We start from the raw sequence: 18,167 nt of genomic DNA, 5'->3' as shown, positions 1-18,167 counted from the left end.
CGACCGAGCGACCGTCGCTTATCGGCGAAGTCAGTGCCAACTTTTGAGGATAGAGGGTGTTGTGTGATCAGAGCAACGGACCCCCACGGCCGTTAATCTCGGTTTTCTAGACCGGAGCCGCTGTTTCCTTGAAACTGCTCCTCAGTTATCAACAAGAGGCTGAGTGGACCCCGTTCCAGATCCACTACTTCTCAGAAAATCTGGTAGCGCCGGGAATCGAACCCGGACCTCTGGATCTGCAGACAGGAAGGTGATCACTCGACCACAGAGGCGGTCCACAGAATGATGACATAAAGATGAAAGGAAATAGTGAAGAAAGATGGAAGAAGAAGAAGCCAAAAAGGGAGAAAAGGAAAGATAAATAAAAGACAGAAATAAATTCAGAAGGGAAAACGGAAAGACACTGCAAGGACAGAGAGGACAGAGAAAGACGGTTTATGTCTGGGCTCGCAAGTGTTCGTGTTGCGTAAGCACAGGGGCCTCATTCAGGTTTGCGTGCATCTGTTGTACCAGAAATGGCGGCCGTGACAATGTCACAGCAGCGCTCCCTGGGTTAGGAAGATCCTGTGGAACGTCGACGCACAAAAGGACGAAAGGTTTTCTCCTTAGTCTCTCATCTAGCGTCGGTGACGGCATCGCGACGATATAGCGACGATGATATGATGATAATATATATGGTTCACTTGGTGGAATGAAAACTGACAGGGGAACCCGACTTAAAGAGAACCTGTCCCAGTGTCACTTTGACCACCAAAAATCCCACATGACTTGATCTAGGATTGAACATTTACCGCTATGGTGGAAAGCCGGCGGCTAACCTCCTCTTGTTCCTGTGTTTCATTATCTCATCATGAAAATGTGTGATGAATGGAGGTAGAGCTCCACGCATTCTTATCCTCAACGAAAGTGAGTGGTCAGCTTCACGGCCTGGCAGCATTACCCCCGAGGAAAGAGCCTTCCGTTCCAATTGAACAGGAGTGGGGGGCCACGGAGTCGATTTCGACATGTCGAGAAGAGAAAGGTTTTTTGCTCCCGTTGGAAATCGAACCCAAATTCTTAAGTTATCCAGCCTGTCGCGTATCACTACACCGACTGGACTTTTCTGGCGTGACTGTGGGACGTTAAGCGAAGAATTACTGGCCTTCAGGAACCTAAAAAGGAAGTTTGTATGCAGAAAAAACAGTAAGAATGTCGGACGCAAAGTGTTAGAAATAAGGCACTTAATAAATTACCTACAAGGTTAGTTGCTAATTGCTAAGTAAATATTCCACCCCGTTAAGCAAGCCAGTTCTGTTCACTGCCTAATCGGGCGAAGGTGAGTTCAGTTTCAGAGACATATCCATGCAAGATAGCACAGTCCCGATACCAACCCAGACATACTCTGGCTCTTCCTACCCGTTCAGCAGGGCCCAGGCCTCTTATTCAGTTTCGTTCACGCCGGTCACGGTAGCCGAGCGGTCTAAGGCATGTACTGTCTTCGCTCGCTTGGAAACCGAGATCGTGGGTTCGAATTCCACTCATGGCATGGAGGTTTTTGTGTGTTTTTCTGTTTGTGTACAGGTAGAGGCCTTGCGACGAGCTGATCACCCGCCCAAGGAGTCCTACCGAATGTTTAAGATCTGGAAAAGTCGAAGTGAACGAGAACTTCATGGAGGTAGGCATAGGCCCACTGGGGCTGTAGTGCCAATGAAAAGAAATCATTTTTCACAGACGGTAGGACTCCTCGGACGAGTGATCAGCTCGTCGAAAGGCCGTTACCTAAACACAGGACAACACAAACATAGAATAAACACACACACCAAAGATACATGCCTTGAGTGGGATTGGAACCCACGATCCCAGCGTTCAAGCGAGCGAAGACAGTTCATGCCTTATACCGCGCAGCTACTGTGAATGGACTCGTAATTTCACTAAATAATATTTTGTTATATTTTCTGTTAGCAAGGTGATCGAGCCAAGACAACGAGACTGGCTGTGCATTGGCACACAGGGAGAAAAGAAAAATGCACATAAGATTTTGGTCGGGAAACCCGAAGGGCAGACACCAATCGGGGGGATTTAAATGTAATATTAAAATTGATCTTAATGAAACTGGGGTCAAACAAATTTATATGCGTCAGAACAAGATACAGTGGAGTGTGAACACGGTAAAGAGTCTTCGGGTTCCATAAATGGCCAGGAATATCTTGCCTATCTGAGCAAATATCAGCAGCTCACGAAGTCTGTCTCATGAACTCCGATATTAACAACAAATAAAAGGAAGGCATGATAATAAGTTAATAGGGGTGCAGTATTCTGGACTGTGACACAATGTACTTTCGGAGTAACATGCTGCCTCCATCTTCAGGGTTGATGTGACAAAACCACATGGATAATCTAAAGACCTGTAGTTTTTAGTTTAAAGACGAAAAGTCACAGATAATCTGGACACTGTGATGATCTGTGAACGTTTGATATGAGTACCAGTGCCGATATTTTCATTTCATGCACCCTGTAGTGTTACAATATACAGCCGCTTTATTACAACCGTCACAACACAACAATATCAAGATCAGTGCCTAGTTTGGGTCTGCTACATGTTTCGGCTATTAATAGCCATCATCAGGCAACTACATGGTTAACATATATACACCACTGAACTGCAGTGCTAGTAAAATTGCATACAATATTATTAATTACATAAATTGTTTACATTTCCTAAAGAACGGACTATACTTTGTAAGATGAGGCACCGACTAAACAATTAACATTAATTTACTGCATCAGCATCACGAGCCTCCTATACAATTTTATATACAAAGAACATAGAATATTCCAATTTGTCCGTGGGAACGCAACGAAATTACAAAACCAACGACTGATTCGATGATATAAAACATCAATCGAAGAATTTTATTCTTGTTTTATACTATAACTAACTATATAACTATAACTATATAATCTAATTTATTGTATTTATACGTCAAGTATTTTTATATAATTAATACTATTGTGACGGTTGTAATAAAGAGGTTGTGTTACCGATATTCTTTCAATGGCGGAATTAGCTTGTAGACTAGAATAAGAATTTCAGTCTGCCAGGTGAGGCCAACAGACTGCTAACCACTGTTTCATGCAGATTAGTGGTTGCGAGCGGTGGGCTGCTAACCATCAGCGCAATTGTCCGAGACAGCCAGTTCATTAAGCGACTTATCCTGCGCACAGATGGGCATCAGGGCCTTCATTTCGTAACGTTATTGCAATTTCATTTTCTTATGAAAGAGCGCGTACGTATGCACCACGATGGACTTGAACACCTCCACTGTTTATTGCTTCGTTCAATCCTCTTCACGTTGTCCAGACCGGCTCTGGGGATCACACAGCCTCCTCTCCAATGGACACCGGGGGCTCTTCCAAGGGATAAAGCGGCCGGAGCGTGAAGCTGACCACTCACCTCCAACTAGTGTCAAGGTATTATTTAATGCCGGACTACTGGCTAGACGTCAGTTTGCAGCCGGAAGGTCCTGCGACCAGTCAACTCGATCAAGGTCTTAGAGCAAATGCTGAGTTGGTACCCAAATTCCACGTTACACTGCATATTTCATGTGCAGCCCTCCCAATGTTAGATCAAATTTCACTGTAATGCAGCCCTTCCAAAATCATAAAAATCAATTTACCTCTACTGGAAGGACGAGCGGGCACAGTTTGGTAACCTTCAAAACCGGAAATACGTAATTTCTTAGCCCCCCTCCCCCACGAATGTAGTGTCACTCACTAACTCCCCAATTTCTTTCTCATCGCTTTCTCTCTCTCTCTCGCTTTCAGTCTTTAAAATGTTTCACATAACAATAATTGAAATGGATAAATGTTTATACCCCAGACACTTTTTTTTATTGCTAGTGGGATGGGACTAAGTCCCTTGTACTGCGGCCCCTTCTGGCCTATTGTACCAACCCCAGATGATAGGTGACGGTGATTGTGGAGCAATTGATGGAATCAAACTGGCAGGGGAAACCGAAGTACTCGGAGAAAACCTGCCCCAGCGCCACTTTGTCCACCACAAATCCCACTTGACAAGACCCGGGATCGAACCCGGGCCGCCGCGATGGGAAACCAGCGACTAACCGCTTGAGCTATGGCGCGGCCACCCCAGGCACTTAAAAGTAATGACTTCTTCAGTTGGTGCATCATTTTTATTCGTAACTTTGACTGGTCGGCGCGATCTCTGGTAACAGGTTTCGCGGATAAACCTTTTGTGTTGCAAGACCCCAGTATGGTGCTGCCCGCTGATGGCGCGTGGGCGTACCAACGCGCGCCTGACGAGCATCCTGTAATCCTCAGGCCTCATCTCCTCCCCTCGCATTTCCTGCAGCAGACATCCAGTGGAGAGGATGCCGTCACGTGAGGGAGGGAACGCTGTGGCCTACCTGTTCCGGCTCTTACTTTCTTGTACAGAAGGAAAAGGCTCAAATCCTGGCCAGATAAGGTTCTCGTAAGTGAGGTGTCGCATTCCGTCATTCACAAATTTGTCTTTTTTATTCCCTTTCATCTACCCTTCTTCGCTTTATTTTTACCTCCCTTATTTAGTAGTGAAGAACGAGCTTCGTGAAGCGAGGTACGCGGTATTGCACTTGGTTGAGATACTATGCTACGTACTGGAACGTCGCCGGTTCGATACCCGATGCCATTGGATTTTTCAATTGATCTAATCCTTCCAGCCGCGCTATGGCCCTGGGGTCGACACAGCCTCTAACAGAAATGAGTACCAGGAATCTTTCTGGGGGTAAAGGACGTCCGGCGCGTGAGACTGACAACCTTACCGCCATCTGTGAGCCGACTGACTAGAAAATGTGGGAGCCTCGATGTCTCACAACCCTATGGGTCTTCACGGACTGGTACAGGGAAGGCTTACTCCCCGAAGCAGCCTTGCTTGAGAAGCGGACAGATGTGAGTCAGTAAGTCAAGGAATTCCATGTATTTTTCGGCACCTGAAGGTTCATGACTGTTTTCTCGAGTTACCCACTGGCTCCTGTCATTATTATCCTCACCTTTAGTTTGCTTAAGAATGCTTTCACCAGCTTCAGTTTTACATCGGAAACAGGATTATGAACGAATAATACATTTTCAAGAAGGTGGAACGAAGCGGTTGTTCTCCGTCGCATTTTATGCGCACTTTTGAAATAGTGCGATATAAAATAATTAATGAATTCTGACTTTATGAGCAAAGTTTGAAACAATGGGAATCCCCCCCCCCAAAAAATTCGGCAAGAATAACGTATGGGTTTCAAAACTAGTCTCGAATTACGCGAGGTCTTCAGGAACGCATTCTCGCACAAAAAGCAACGGCATTGTATTATCCTGGGATTTGTCTGGCGGGATCGAGTAAAACCACGAAAAACCTTCAGTCAAGACTGCCAATCTCCGGGTCGAGATTTGAACCCCGGACTTGCCGAATGCAAAGCAGCGATGTTCGGTCAATCCTTATCCCCTTAACGAATGCAGGCCACATCGTCACACCAAATTTAAGATGCAGTTTAATATTATCTTCCAATCTACGTCCAGGTTTCCTAAGTAGTCTCTCCATTACAGGATTCCCAATCAAAATTTCTCGTCTATTTCCCAAGCGTGACATAGTCCATGCCTATATCATCGTCAGCCCTGATCTGATCATGCCAATAATATTTGATGAAGGGTACAAATTATGAGGAGCCGGAATAGCGACTGGCTACGGGCTGGATGACCGAGCGTCGGAGTTCGAGTCCCGGTAGGGTCAAGAATTTTCTCTTCTCTACTTCGTCCAGACCGGCTCTGGGGTCCACTCAACCTCCAATCCAATAGGTACCGGGAGCTTTTTTAAGCTAAAGCGGCCAGGGCGTGAAGCTGACCACTCATCTCCAGCTAGTGCCGAGGTCAAGAAAATGCGGATCTACACATCCACTCCCCCATACGCCTCCATGGTGTAGTGCTTAATTAGTTAAGCACAGGGACAACTTTACCTTTACAAATTATGACGTTCTCATTGTACAAATCTCTTGAGCTTCCTGTTACATCCTGTACGATACAGAATGGCCAGGAGGTAACTTTAAGAGGCCGAGCACATGATGGAGAAACATACATACATAGGCCTATGCCATGATATCAGCGCCTTTCTGTACGAGCTGAAACATTACCGAGACACACACAGACAAAATAAGGAGTCATCATGACGCGCTGTAAGCAATATGAGTACTCAAATGCTGATAGTGCGTGCACCATGCCGTGAAGGTATATGGGTCAGTGGAGGTTTGGAGCCATGTATTGTTACCCTCGACATTAGGTGCAGGTTCGCCGTTAGCTTCACGCTCCAGCCACTTTATCCAAGCGGGAAGAAACGCCCTTCACCTACTGGACAGATGGTTGGTGAGCCTCAGTGACGGTCTGGATGCTGCATGTACCGAGAAACGTCGGCGGCTAGTCAGTAGTCCGTGAATACCCCTGCATCCTCTTGCGTTTATTATACAAAAATCTATTTTAGAATTCGTCGCAACACAACAACGAGGCTATATGGCAGCGTCTACATGAGCGCACAAAATGCGTCCGTTGTAAGGAACGTCGTGACGTCCGTTGTACGAGTAGAAATAAACAAGAGAGGCCAGTTCTACGCTTTCTTTTGGCTCCATTGCAGACAAAACTATGCACCGCATTCTGCAATTGTGTGGTGTTCTCAGCAACGTCCTCAGCAAAGTACGTTCGTTACAACGGACGCATTTTGTGCGCTCGTGTAGACGCTGCCTAAGTCTGTATTTTCTTAGGGAAATCAGGATAGAATGCAGCTCGCTACACTTTATGCAGGACGAAAATGCATCCTCTAGAGAGAGTTGTTAAATCTTTTGTAAGAACACAAATCCCTCTCGAACAGACCATGTTCGAGTCAGTAGAAAGTGTATATTGTACGGTAATGATAGACATGTTGCCATAGTAACTGTTTTGCTCCAGCAAATCGGCATTATATTAGGCTTGGAATGATAGAACGATTTGGTTTACATGTGTGGTAACCTCGTGAAAGGCAATGACGACGCAAGTTCTGGTACCAAACAAAATACTGGATGAATTTAATGGTAAGTAGACGCAGTTTGTTATATGCGATTTATAATTAAACATTCTGCAAGCTAAGAAAGAGACACATCCCTCGTATAGTTGTGAGACCGGCCTACTTTACTTTCTCATGTATGTAGTAAGCTTATGAGAATGTATTGTGACGGTGAAAAAATGTATTGTAGCGTGATAGAGTGTAACTATAGACGGTGTTTGGATTGGAAATTGGATTTATTGAACAATTACAGATCGTAACTACGAGTAACTATAGCGCTATCGCCAATTCACACGCTCTGAAATTCACTATATCACACACTAAGTCTTTTCAGCCTGCTGTGTCTTCACAAGTAGTTTCCTGGTAACGGCTTCAAACGACAGACCTTCCCCTTGTTCTGGGTTCCCGAGAAATCCCTGTGCCTCAGCTACCAGCTTCATACAGCAACAGCTCACAAGCACTGAACCGCAGCAGTCCGTTAACTCACCAACCAACTCACTCCACTGCACTGCACTCCACTGCACTGCACTAACTGAACTGAACTCTCAGAGTCAGGAGTCAGAGTTACTTTACGACTGCCGGTTTACCGCCAATCAGTTCGTCTTGGCGACAAGCCTCTTGAGATTCACGATCAGCATTTTTTGTACTACTGAACACTTGCGGTCATAGTCCTCTCTGATGAGAGGCTCGATCTGTCGTTCATAATTGCTGCAGGCCTTCGCCAGCGCAGTCATTCTCTGGTCCGAGTCCCGCGGAACTCATGACCATATTTTAGTGTCTCTAATTCGAGACTCCCCCAACCTAGAGGGCTAGATCTCAGTATTCATATTCCCTAGTAACAGCGTGGCCCAGTTATACCCCCAGGCACTGGGTTTAGTTGAACTTAACTTAGTCGATTGAGTGATATAGCCTCGGACGGACGATACAGAAAACGCCGCTTCCAACAGTATTTCCATTGTTGGGCGCAGGCCACTGCCTAGCAAAGGCTACAGTACCGTTTCTTATTTACGAAGCTGTTGCCTAGCAATGACCGTTGACCCGTTTGTTTTGCGGTCGTTGCCTAGCAACTGGTCTATATGCCACACTATCTTGATATTTCCACGGACGTACACGTTCTGAGCCCCCCGAATAGGAAAGAGTCTTTTTTGGGGGGGGGGGATTCCGTCTAGATACAGGGATATGCGACCCGCTACCGTCTGAACAACTGGATGGATTTTATTCATATTCGATAATCAAGAGCTTATCCCTTGTAGGTCCGTGGCTGGCGAATATGAATATTTTAGCTCTAGAAATAGTGGCCAAACACTGGGGCCCCGCACAAAATTGAGATTTTCTCGAAAATAACTGGGACGATTTTTTTTTTATTTCAGCGATGTGTGGAGAACATCTCTCTAAATAAATGTGAGGAGGGGGTATCTTCAGGTACGCGCACTAGGGGCCAAAAAAACGAAAAAGGGCTTCTTTAAATTTGAATAATCTATAGAGGCAACGGATAAACAAATTAAGGATGTTATCTCTGTATAGTGTTTAAAAATACAGACAATTTTTCCTGAAATATTTATTTCAGGACATTAAAGACACAGATCCATCGGAAAATGAAACAACAGTTATCACGCAACTCATACACATCCCAGCTCGTGTAAGTAGCGACCAACAGCGACCGACTTCTTTTTCAAATTAATTAAGCCAAGGCAAATCCCACATAACAAGGTGTGTGCAATGTTTTCGCACCGAAGTTTCACTTTAAACTAAGAATCTATTGCGTACCAAAGACTGAATGCGCAAATAAAGAATTCGGTTTTGTGGGATGTAAGGTTGTGCAGGGACGCGCCATAGCTCAAGCGATTAGCCGCTGGCTTCCCACCGCGCCGGCCCGGGTTCGATCCCGGGTCTAGTCAAGTGGGATTTGTGGTGGACAAAGTGACGCTGGGGCAGCTTTTCTCCGAGTACTTCGGTTTCCCCTGCCAATCTTCATTCCACCAATTGCTCCACAATAACCCTCACCTATCATCTGGGGCTGGTACAATAGGCCAGAAGTGGCCGCAGTACAATGGACTTAGTCCCACCCCACTAGCAATAAAAAATGCCGTGCAGACTGGTAGATAATTACCGACGTTTCGGGAAAATCTGCTGCTTCTGTCTTTAAGCAGGATATTCTTTATCCCGAGAATGAAGGTAGCAGATTCTTCAGAAATGCTGGTAAGCGTCTCTGAGCCTACACGGCGCCACACACCCGAAGACAGGAATTTTATCACTGCCGCGCAGTGGAAATACAAAATCTCTTATTAATTCACAAATTGATGACCCTCAAAACCTATCACACAAAGATTCACCTCAATGATATTGTCCTATCTGCTGCTTGGTCTTCCAAGAAGACGTTTTATCAATTGGATTCCTCTCAGAAATTCTGTATCCCCTGCATATTTCTCGTCTTCCGGAGTCTAGCCCCATGTGCAGCCCGTTTAAATTTCACTACCGCCGAAAATATTATGTGGTTCGTATAAATCATACAAGTGTTACTCATTCATTTATCAATGGCTCTACAGCCATTTGGTGGACTTTAGCTGCTTTTTCAGTTTCTTAATCCTTTACAAAGTCGGCATGACTCCTTGGACGGGGGATCAGCACGTTGCAAGGTCGCTAATTACACGCAGGACAACAAAACAGCCATCACTCAAGTGGTATTCGAATCCATGATCCTAGAGTTCGATCTAGCGCAGACAGTTCATGCCTCAGACCGCGCGGCCACTCTGATCGGCACAAGTATTATTAAATTGATTAAATCAAGAATGATGATACGGGCGGGGTATGTAGCACGCACGGTAAAATCGTACTCATAATTTATATCGGAGATCTTCATGAGACGTGTGGTCGTAGATGGGAAGAGAGTAACAGGATGTGAGGGTGTGGACTGCATTCAGCTTGATCATGACAGATTTTTGTAAAAGAGGTACTGATCCTTTGGGTTATAAATGATGTTTTGACCACCTGAGCAACTATTAGCTTTTAGAGAAAGAGAGCCCTGGAGTTATGGATAGTAGTAGCTCCAGTCTTCCGCAACTTTCGCCCGAAAACTTGTCTGGTCGGTGAATATCCAAGTGGGCAGATTTCACTGGCCGAAGCATTGCTAGTCGATTGCCTAAACTGTTTACTTTCTACATCAGTGGTTCCCAAAACTTTCGTTGTCAGTGGCACCCTTCAATACGTGCTGACGAGGCAAAACCATTCTTACCATCCATCCATCATCATAGGCGACTGTGATGCGTCCCTTCGATTTTGCTTTCAACACGTTAACCTTGAATATATCAGAATTCGCGCTTTTCAAATACGTTTTCAGTTCTTCGTTTTAAGCCTTATTTTGACAAAAAAAAATGGAGTCTTATGTGATCACCTTACCGTGTATCTGTAAAAAGTTATCCCTCTAACACGCCGCGAAGGCCCATAGGGTTGTGAGACGTCGAGGCTCCCACATTTTCTAGACAATCGGCTCACATTTGGCGATGATGTCAGCCTTATGCTGACCCCAGAACCATAATGTGGTTGGAAGGATTAGGGCAACTGAAAAATACAATGATCGCATCGGGAATCGGACCCGCGACCTTCCGGCCTGTAGCATCGTGTCTCAACCAACTACGCTACCACGTGCTACCAGTGTGTAACCAGAGGTAGGTCTGAAAGTGTTGTTAGACCAGATCTGTGAGCGGGATGTTGCCAACCACTGCTGTGGTGTTCTGGGTACTGCATCATGTATATTTTTTCTTTATTTCACGACGCTGTCAGTAGCCAGACTATACAGAGTCGACCGGTAGGGTGACACTTGCAAGATGGACGAAAAGAACAAACTCCGTGGCCTGTACTCCGCAAGCTAATTATACCGACCAAGCGACCGCCGCTTGTCGGCGAAGTTACAGCCAACTTTAACGGATAGAGGGTGTCGCGTGATCAACGCAACGAATCCTCACAGCCGTTAATCTCGGTTTTCTAGACCGGAGCCGCTATTTTCCTTGAAATAGCTCCTCATTTATCCTCACGAGCCTGAATGGACCCCGTTCCATACCCACTACTTCTCAGAAAATCTGGTAGCGCCGGGAATCGAACCCGGGACCTATGGATCTGTAGCCAGGAACTCTGACCACTACACCACAGAGGCGGTCCTTGTTGGATGAATCGAAAAGAAAATTGGAAAGTTGTGGTCATTGTATAATAGAGGTATTCAGGCATTCATATGGAGGGACAGAGTTAAACTACACAAAATTGTCAGGGCAGCAGGTGTCCCGGCCGAGATACGAACGGAGGTCTTCGGTCTTACAGTGTCGAAGTGGTGAAAATTACGGATGTTTCGGAGACTTCATATATATGAATATTACAGTGGCAACTATCGTAACTTCGGCACCGAAAATAGAGGCAGGAAGTTCCTCTGAAACGTCGGTAACGTTTTTTACTTCAACTCGATGCAATGGCCCGAAAACTGTAAGGTTAAACCGAACAGAGGCTGCACTTCTTATAATGGTTACTTTTATTTCAAGTGACTTCCGATTTACCTAAGGAAAAATCCCGATGAATACAAAAACAATTCAACATGAAAGTTTGTAATTATGCCTCATGATTATACGTCTGATATTGTCACGCGATTGAGTGACTACAGACGGGATTTCGATTGCTAATCGTATTTCTTGAACACTTACAGAACGTAACGACAAATAACTACGACAGCCTCACTGAGTTACACATTCCAAAGATTACCGTAATTACATTACACAAAAAGTCTTCTCAGTCCTCACTAGCCGTTCCTCGGCAGCGCCTTTCAACGGCCGACGTCTCCTTTCTTCTGTGTTCCCGAACTGAACCCGGCCTCAGCTACCTGTGTCTCTCTTCTCACAACTGCAACTCTCAACCGACTTAACTCAGAAGTCCAAGTTATACTACGACTGACGGTAAGTTGGCTATTCTCTCTTGGTGTCAAGCCACATTTGTGGCCCAAGACCAGATTTTTGCTACTGTCAGGCAGTTGCAGTGTTATTCAGGTGGAGCTCCCGCTCTAACGGGAGGACGTGTCTGACGTTTACAAGTGCTGCTGGCCCTCGCCAGCTCAGTCACGCTGCCGCAAAGAAAACCTATCCACAGAGCGATTCCCTAGCAACGGCTGTTGTACTATTGCCTGTTTATGCACCTGTTACTTGGCAATGGGTCTACATGTCACAATATATTAACGAAAAAACAAACTCCGTGGCCTGTAATCCGCAAGCTGACCACGTGACACCCTCTATCCGCAAAAAGTTGGTACTAACTTCGCCGACAAGCTGCGGTCGCTCGGTCGGTCAATACATTAGCGACAAACTGAATTACAACGCTAACAATTACATTCCAGAGTTACTTTTAATGAAGACTGCGCCCTCTAGCTGCACACAGCGTTCCACCGTCTTCATCTCTTCAAAGTGACACCATTATAACGACAAGATGAAGGTCACTAGGGGTTAAATGCTCTAAATGAGGAACAATTATTCTGGAGAGTGGAACATAAGAGGCAGCGGACGCTGGAGTCAGATCTTCATGACAACGGTGAATAAATGCGTGGCCCACTCTGGGTCCATACTTGTGTCACCAACGCCTTCGTCTGTGCTGCTACCTACCTAATAAACCAACTAACTAATGAAACAACTAAGCAGTTTTCAAGTATGACAGTTCATGCTCGCCCCAATCCAATCAATGCCCTCAAACCACATTCCTCTGAGGCAGGGATGAGCAAACTACAGAAATCGAGAGGAATTTGGTCCGGGCTGCCTCGATATTCGGACGTTAATAATATAGTCTTTTTTTTTTGCTAATATTATTTTCTCGTACACGTGAATATAAATCAACAAATGAAGGTCGATATTGCGATTTAAAGGCAAGTTTTGGGGCCCTAATACAAGCTTTTACTATTTAAACTCAGTGTAAGTATGTACAGCCGGTCACGGTAGCCGAGCGGTCTGAGACATGTACTATATTCGCTCGCTCGGAAGCCCGGATCGTGGGTTCGAATCGCACACAAGGTATGGATGTTTGGTGTGTGTGTTTATTCTGTGTCTGTCTTGTCCGGTGTTTAGGTAGAGGTCTTGTGACGAGCTGATCACTCATCCAAGGAATTCTATCGTCTGTAAAATGATCAAATGAAAAACAACATCGACATCGTAAGGAATAAGAGGAACGGATTAAGTAAGTAAGGATCTACCAGGAACTGGTATAGCCAAGTCAGTCCAGCGATGTGTTATGGGCTGGACGGCAGAAGAACTGCGGTTCGACTCCCGGCAAAGGCAGAAGATATTTCTCTACTCCACAGCCTTCAGACCGGCTAAGAGGCCCACAAAGCCTCCTCTTCAGCGGGTACCGGGAGCACTTTGTTCGGGTCGTGAAACTTCCCACTTACCTCAATCTGATGTCGAGGTGAACATTATGTGCATCTATATCCCCATTTCCTTATACTGCGTGGTACATAATTAAATAAGTCTCTCGAAAACTTTGCCTTTACCTAGGCAGATATCACTGGAAACAAGAAGTCGAGCGAGGCCCACTCAAAATCAAACGAGTAACCGAAATTGTGTTCACAATATGATGTATAAGCTTAATAATGTTATTCTTGCTAGCAAATTTCATTAACGCCAACCCTCAATAATTACTAGAAAATATAAGAGACTGGAAAGCTTTCGTAAATTTCTTCTTATATTTCTATTGCTCCCAAATGGAGCATAGGGCATCCGTCAAACGCTTCGTTTCATTTCGGTTTCTTCTTAATCCAAGACAGTCGACACGACTCCTTGGACGGGGGATCAGCCCGACGCAAGGTCGCTATCTAACACAAAGACAGCATAAACACAAACAGATATCCATGCTTTGAGTGGGATTCGAAACCACGACCCCAGTGTTGGAGTGGGCGAAGACAGTTCATACCTTTGACCGCGCGGCCACTGTGATCGGCTGTTCGTAGATTTCTTACATTCCAAAAATTTAGAAAATTTTAAATTCTTAAAAAAATTCAATTACGTCGAGAATTTGAAAGAGCTGAAAGTGTTCAAATTAAATATCGACAATTTAATGACATTAAAAAAAATTTAAGTTGAAAATGAAATGAAAATTTAGAAAGAAACTTTATAAAATTCCAAAATTTAAAAATTGTCTGCAATTTCAAAACTCTGGAACTTTCATACTGCAGGTGGTTGCTCGTTAATCTATTGCGTCACTCAGTATAACCATGGCACAGGGGTCACGTAACCGACTGACCTTTGCAATATGACTTTGATTAATTTTAATCAGAAAACCCCGAAGGGGCAGGAAAGTCCTCAGGGCAGCCGGGAGTCGAACATGTTACCTCTAAAAGCGTGTCAGACGTTTTGCCATTGTGCACTCCTCTTTGACTGTATGTTAAGTTCAGGCCATCGAGAGTAATATGAACTATATATGGAGAAAAAGGAAAGAATTGAGACAGTTCTAAGCAAATATACATTTGTTGCCTTTTGATGTGATGACAACGTTCAGTCGCACGGTAACCAACGAAGACCTGCACTTGTCACGACGGAAATCCATTGCAGTCTCTTTCAGACTGAATACACAACACTATCAACATCAGGACATTTCTCATCACATTCGGTCATTTGAATCTCGCACTGGAAAGACGAAAAATGGGCGAGAAGAAGATAATGGATGGGAATAAGCAAAAGAACAGGGACTATTGTAGGTTGCATGGGTCTGGAACATAAACCCGACATTTGGAATTAACGTTCCGGTGCTATAAAAGAGACTAGTTTTGCCATCTAGGTGATACATCCACAACTACGCGTCTCTGGCGCTACCTACTGGGAGAGTCTGACCGGTTACGTTAACTCGATCGCTAACTTCTCTCATGTTCACAGCAGCCGGATCTCCTCCTGTTCAATACTTATGATATGATACTAGTCAAAATACATACACGCAACTGCCTGAATTTCGTTTACTTTCTGTTCCATATATTACAGACGAAAAACAAAAAAAGAACTGAATCCTTCATATCAATAAAATAAAACGGATTCAGCTTTAACGTTTTCATTCTTTTAATGTCCAAGATGAATTCTAGCAATCCGCACGCCAACCATGCCAGATGTCCTTGGTAATAGTACAGAGAAACCTGGTGCAGTGGCAATGCCTGTCAGTTGTTTTCGGAGGGTATGTACTTCATTCCTCGTCAGTGACCTGTACTGATGAGGGTGGAATGCTGCAGGTGCTGCTCACAATAAATAGTATTGACATGCATTAACTTTCAATTCCATCACTGAGAACGTTCCATATTTTCTCTCTGCGCTCTATACCCCCCCAGCATCTTTCCTCCAATTCTCGACCTAGTCACATCCACGTCATTCTTCTTTCGTCCATTTTTATGACGCGACAATTTCAGTGTATTCCTGAGGACTTATGTTTTCCCTTTATATGTTTTTCACGTGAAGTTTTATAGCCCCTTAACGTTGATCCTTCAATGCATATATATGGCACTTCGCTCATATGTGTTTTAGTCCTTTCATATTTCGTTATATCCAGGTCCAAGTTTGTGAAGTGCAGAAACTGCCTGAACTACACACACACATTTTGTGTAATAAGAATATAAATTTTCGTCTCTCTTTGAAATATTCATCCTCCATAAAATGTCTTTACGATCTGGATGACTTTTTTGTGCAATTTGCTCTTCCATTTACGGCCCATTCTGGAAGGCAAAAAAAGTAACAACCCTGCAGTCTTCTGCCATCATATCGTCTCTCTTCTTTGTAGGCTTCTACAAGCTCGGTACTGACGTTCTTCCCTTCTCACACTGGCCGCCACTTATCGGTACAGTGTGTCCCAGAATATCGCCGCTTGCATCTCATATCTTCGGGCGCTAATTGCGGACATTTTGAACACGTACAATTGTAAAACCTTGACAGACATTTACATTGTCATACTTCATTTCTGTTTTATTCTGTTGGGACGCGCGGTAGCGTAGCTGGTTCAGCCACTATGCTACAAGGCGGAAGGTCGCGGGTTCGATTCCCGATGAAGTCTTTTTTAATTCATTTAATTCGCATAGTGAGGGGTGGCACGGCGGCCACTGATTGGCCTATTGTACCAGCCCCGGGTGATTATGATGATGGAGAATTTGGTGGAATGAAGATTGGCAAGGGAAACCGAAGTACTCGGAGAAAAACCACCCCAGCGCCACTTTGTCCACAACAAATCCCACTTGACCAGACCCGGAATCGAACCCGGGCCGCCGCGGTGAGAAGCCAGCGACTAACCGCTTGAGCTGTGGCGCGGCCTTATGAAGTCATCTTGCTCGGTTATATGATGTCACAGCGTACAAGACAACAAAGTAAACGCATCTGAACCACAGTGAAAACATAAATTCGTATACAAGATAATGTTTATTATTAGTCCCACCGTGAAACAATTCATTATGATTGAAACTTGAACATAAATTCTCTTCTGAGATGAATATTAGTTTAATTCCTAAAAAAAAAGAATCTGGAGCAAGAATAGCTCCATCGGTATAGCACGCAGGCTACCAGCTGGATGACCGAGAAGTCGGGGTTCGATTTCCCATACGGACATGGGATATTTCTCTTCTTCATAAGGTCCAGAGAGATTATGGGGCCCATTCAGCCTCGTATACAAGGGACACTGGGGGTTATAGCGGCAGGGGCGCGAAGTTGACCGCTCACCTCCATATAGTGCCAAGGTAAGGAATCGTGGAGCTATACCTCCACTCCCCTATACATATTCATGGCGCGTTTCTTAATAAATTAAGCCAAAGAACTACTTTATCTTTTACCTAACCAATTTCTGATAGTAAGAACGTCCATTAATAGCTAAAGACTATAAAGCGGAAAGGGAATCTCCTGTACTTCCTTGAGATACCGTTTCCGGTAAGGACTGGCTGGCGAGTACTCACCGAGTGGCGACAAGGTGTGGAGGGTACCTTCCTCTCTCAGCGATGCTGTTTCTGCTGGTTCCCCTTCCACCTCCGCCTCACAACCTTCTCCTTCTTCCTCCTCTAGGAGGGGTGGTGGTGGACTGAGTTCGTATCCCCACCGCTGACGAAAGGCCTTTGCGCCTCCATCCAGGCGAACTCGTGGGAGATCCACGAACAATGCATCTCCAATCTGCGAGAGAAACTGAAATTAACGAGAAATATCGGTGCGGAGAGCGGAAACTGCTGTCGGTTTATAGAGGAATATCTCGGAGGCTTCAACAGTAATGGCGGTTTTAAGGAGAAATTAATGTGTTCGACTTAATGGCTCAGATGACAACGTTCTCACTTAAAGCAATAACGAAAATAACAGCAGCAAATATCAGAACTTAAAATTAATGGGAAAGAATCGAAATGGACATAACCCTCCTGGAGAGACTAAGGAAAACCAAAAAGTTCTCAGTTATGACCGATATTCGAACATGGGACTTCCCGAGCATTAGGCATCGGCCCTAACTACTTAAACGCGACTTCATATATTTAATACGAATTTTCGATATAAAAATGTAGTTCAACTAAATCGAATCATGCAGGGCAAACATAGAACACGAACACACTAAGTCTCTATTCCCGCTCGATATTTCCTTCTACAGCGATACATGCAGGATCAGTACATTGATAACATTTCTTGGGGCGGCATATCCTTTATCCTCACGCCTACTTCCGCACCATTCTCTATAATTCAGCAATATCTACGGAAGATCCTCACAGATATTCAAAATGTTCGAGTCTACACATACCGGATTTCTTAATACCCTCTTCTCGGTTTTTTTCCTTGGCACTAAAGCCCCAGTGGGCCTAGGCCTACCTCCATGAACTTCTCCGTTCACTTCGGTTTTTCTAGATCTTACACGTTCGGTAGGATTCCTTGGGCGGGTGATCAGCTCGTCGCAAGGCCTCTACCTGTACACAAGCACAGAAAAACGCACACACACAAACTAAACATCCATACCCTGAGTGGGATTCGAACCCACGATCCCGGTTTCCAAGCGAGAGAAGACAGTACATGCCTTAGACCGCTCGGCTACCGTGACCGGCCTTCTCGGTTTTTGCCATTTCGTATTCTTACAGTATCCAGCACAAAAGAAACGGTAACTGAACACTGTTTATTTG

The 18,167-nt window shown here is 44.8% G+C and overlaps 1 protein-coding gene across 4 annotated transcripts in view; it reads right to left on the bottom strand.

Moving 5' to 3' along the window:
* Window positions 1-18,167, bottom strand: part of LOC111865176 (probable Ras GTPase-activating protein) — a 569,826-nt gene that overhangs the window by 257,219 nt on the left and 294,440 nt on the right. For all 4 annotated transcript variants that reach the window (XM_033751719.1, XM_033751717.1, XM_023852972.2 and 1 more), the window contains one exon: window positions 16,977-17,187. In XM_033751719.1, the coding sequence (XP_033607610.1) occupies window positions 16,977-17,187 (211 nt within the window). The remainder of the gene's footprint in view (window positions 1-16,976; window positions 17,188-18,167) is intronic.

Source organism: Cryptotermes secundus, unplaced genomic scaffold (assembly GCF_002891405.2).
Source record: "Cryptotermes secundus unplaced genomic scaffold, Csec_1.0 scaffold238, whole genome shotgun sequence".
Classification (NCBI taxonomy): domain Eukaryota; kingdom Metazoa; phylum Arthropoda; class Insecta; order Blattodea; family Kalotermitidae; genus Cryptotermes; species Cryptotermes secundus.
The sequence above is the reverse complement of the archived record's forward strand: the minus strand, read 5'-3'. Positions and strand labels throughout refer to the sequence as shown.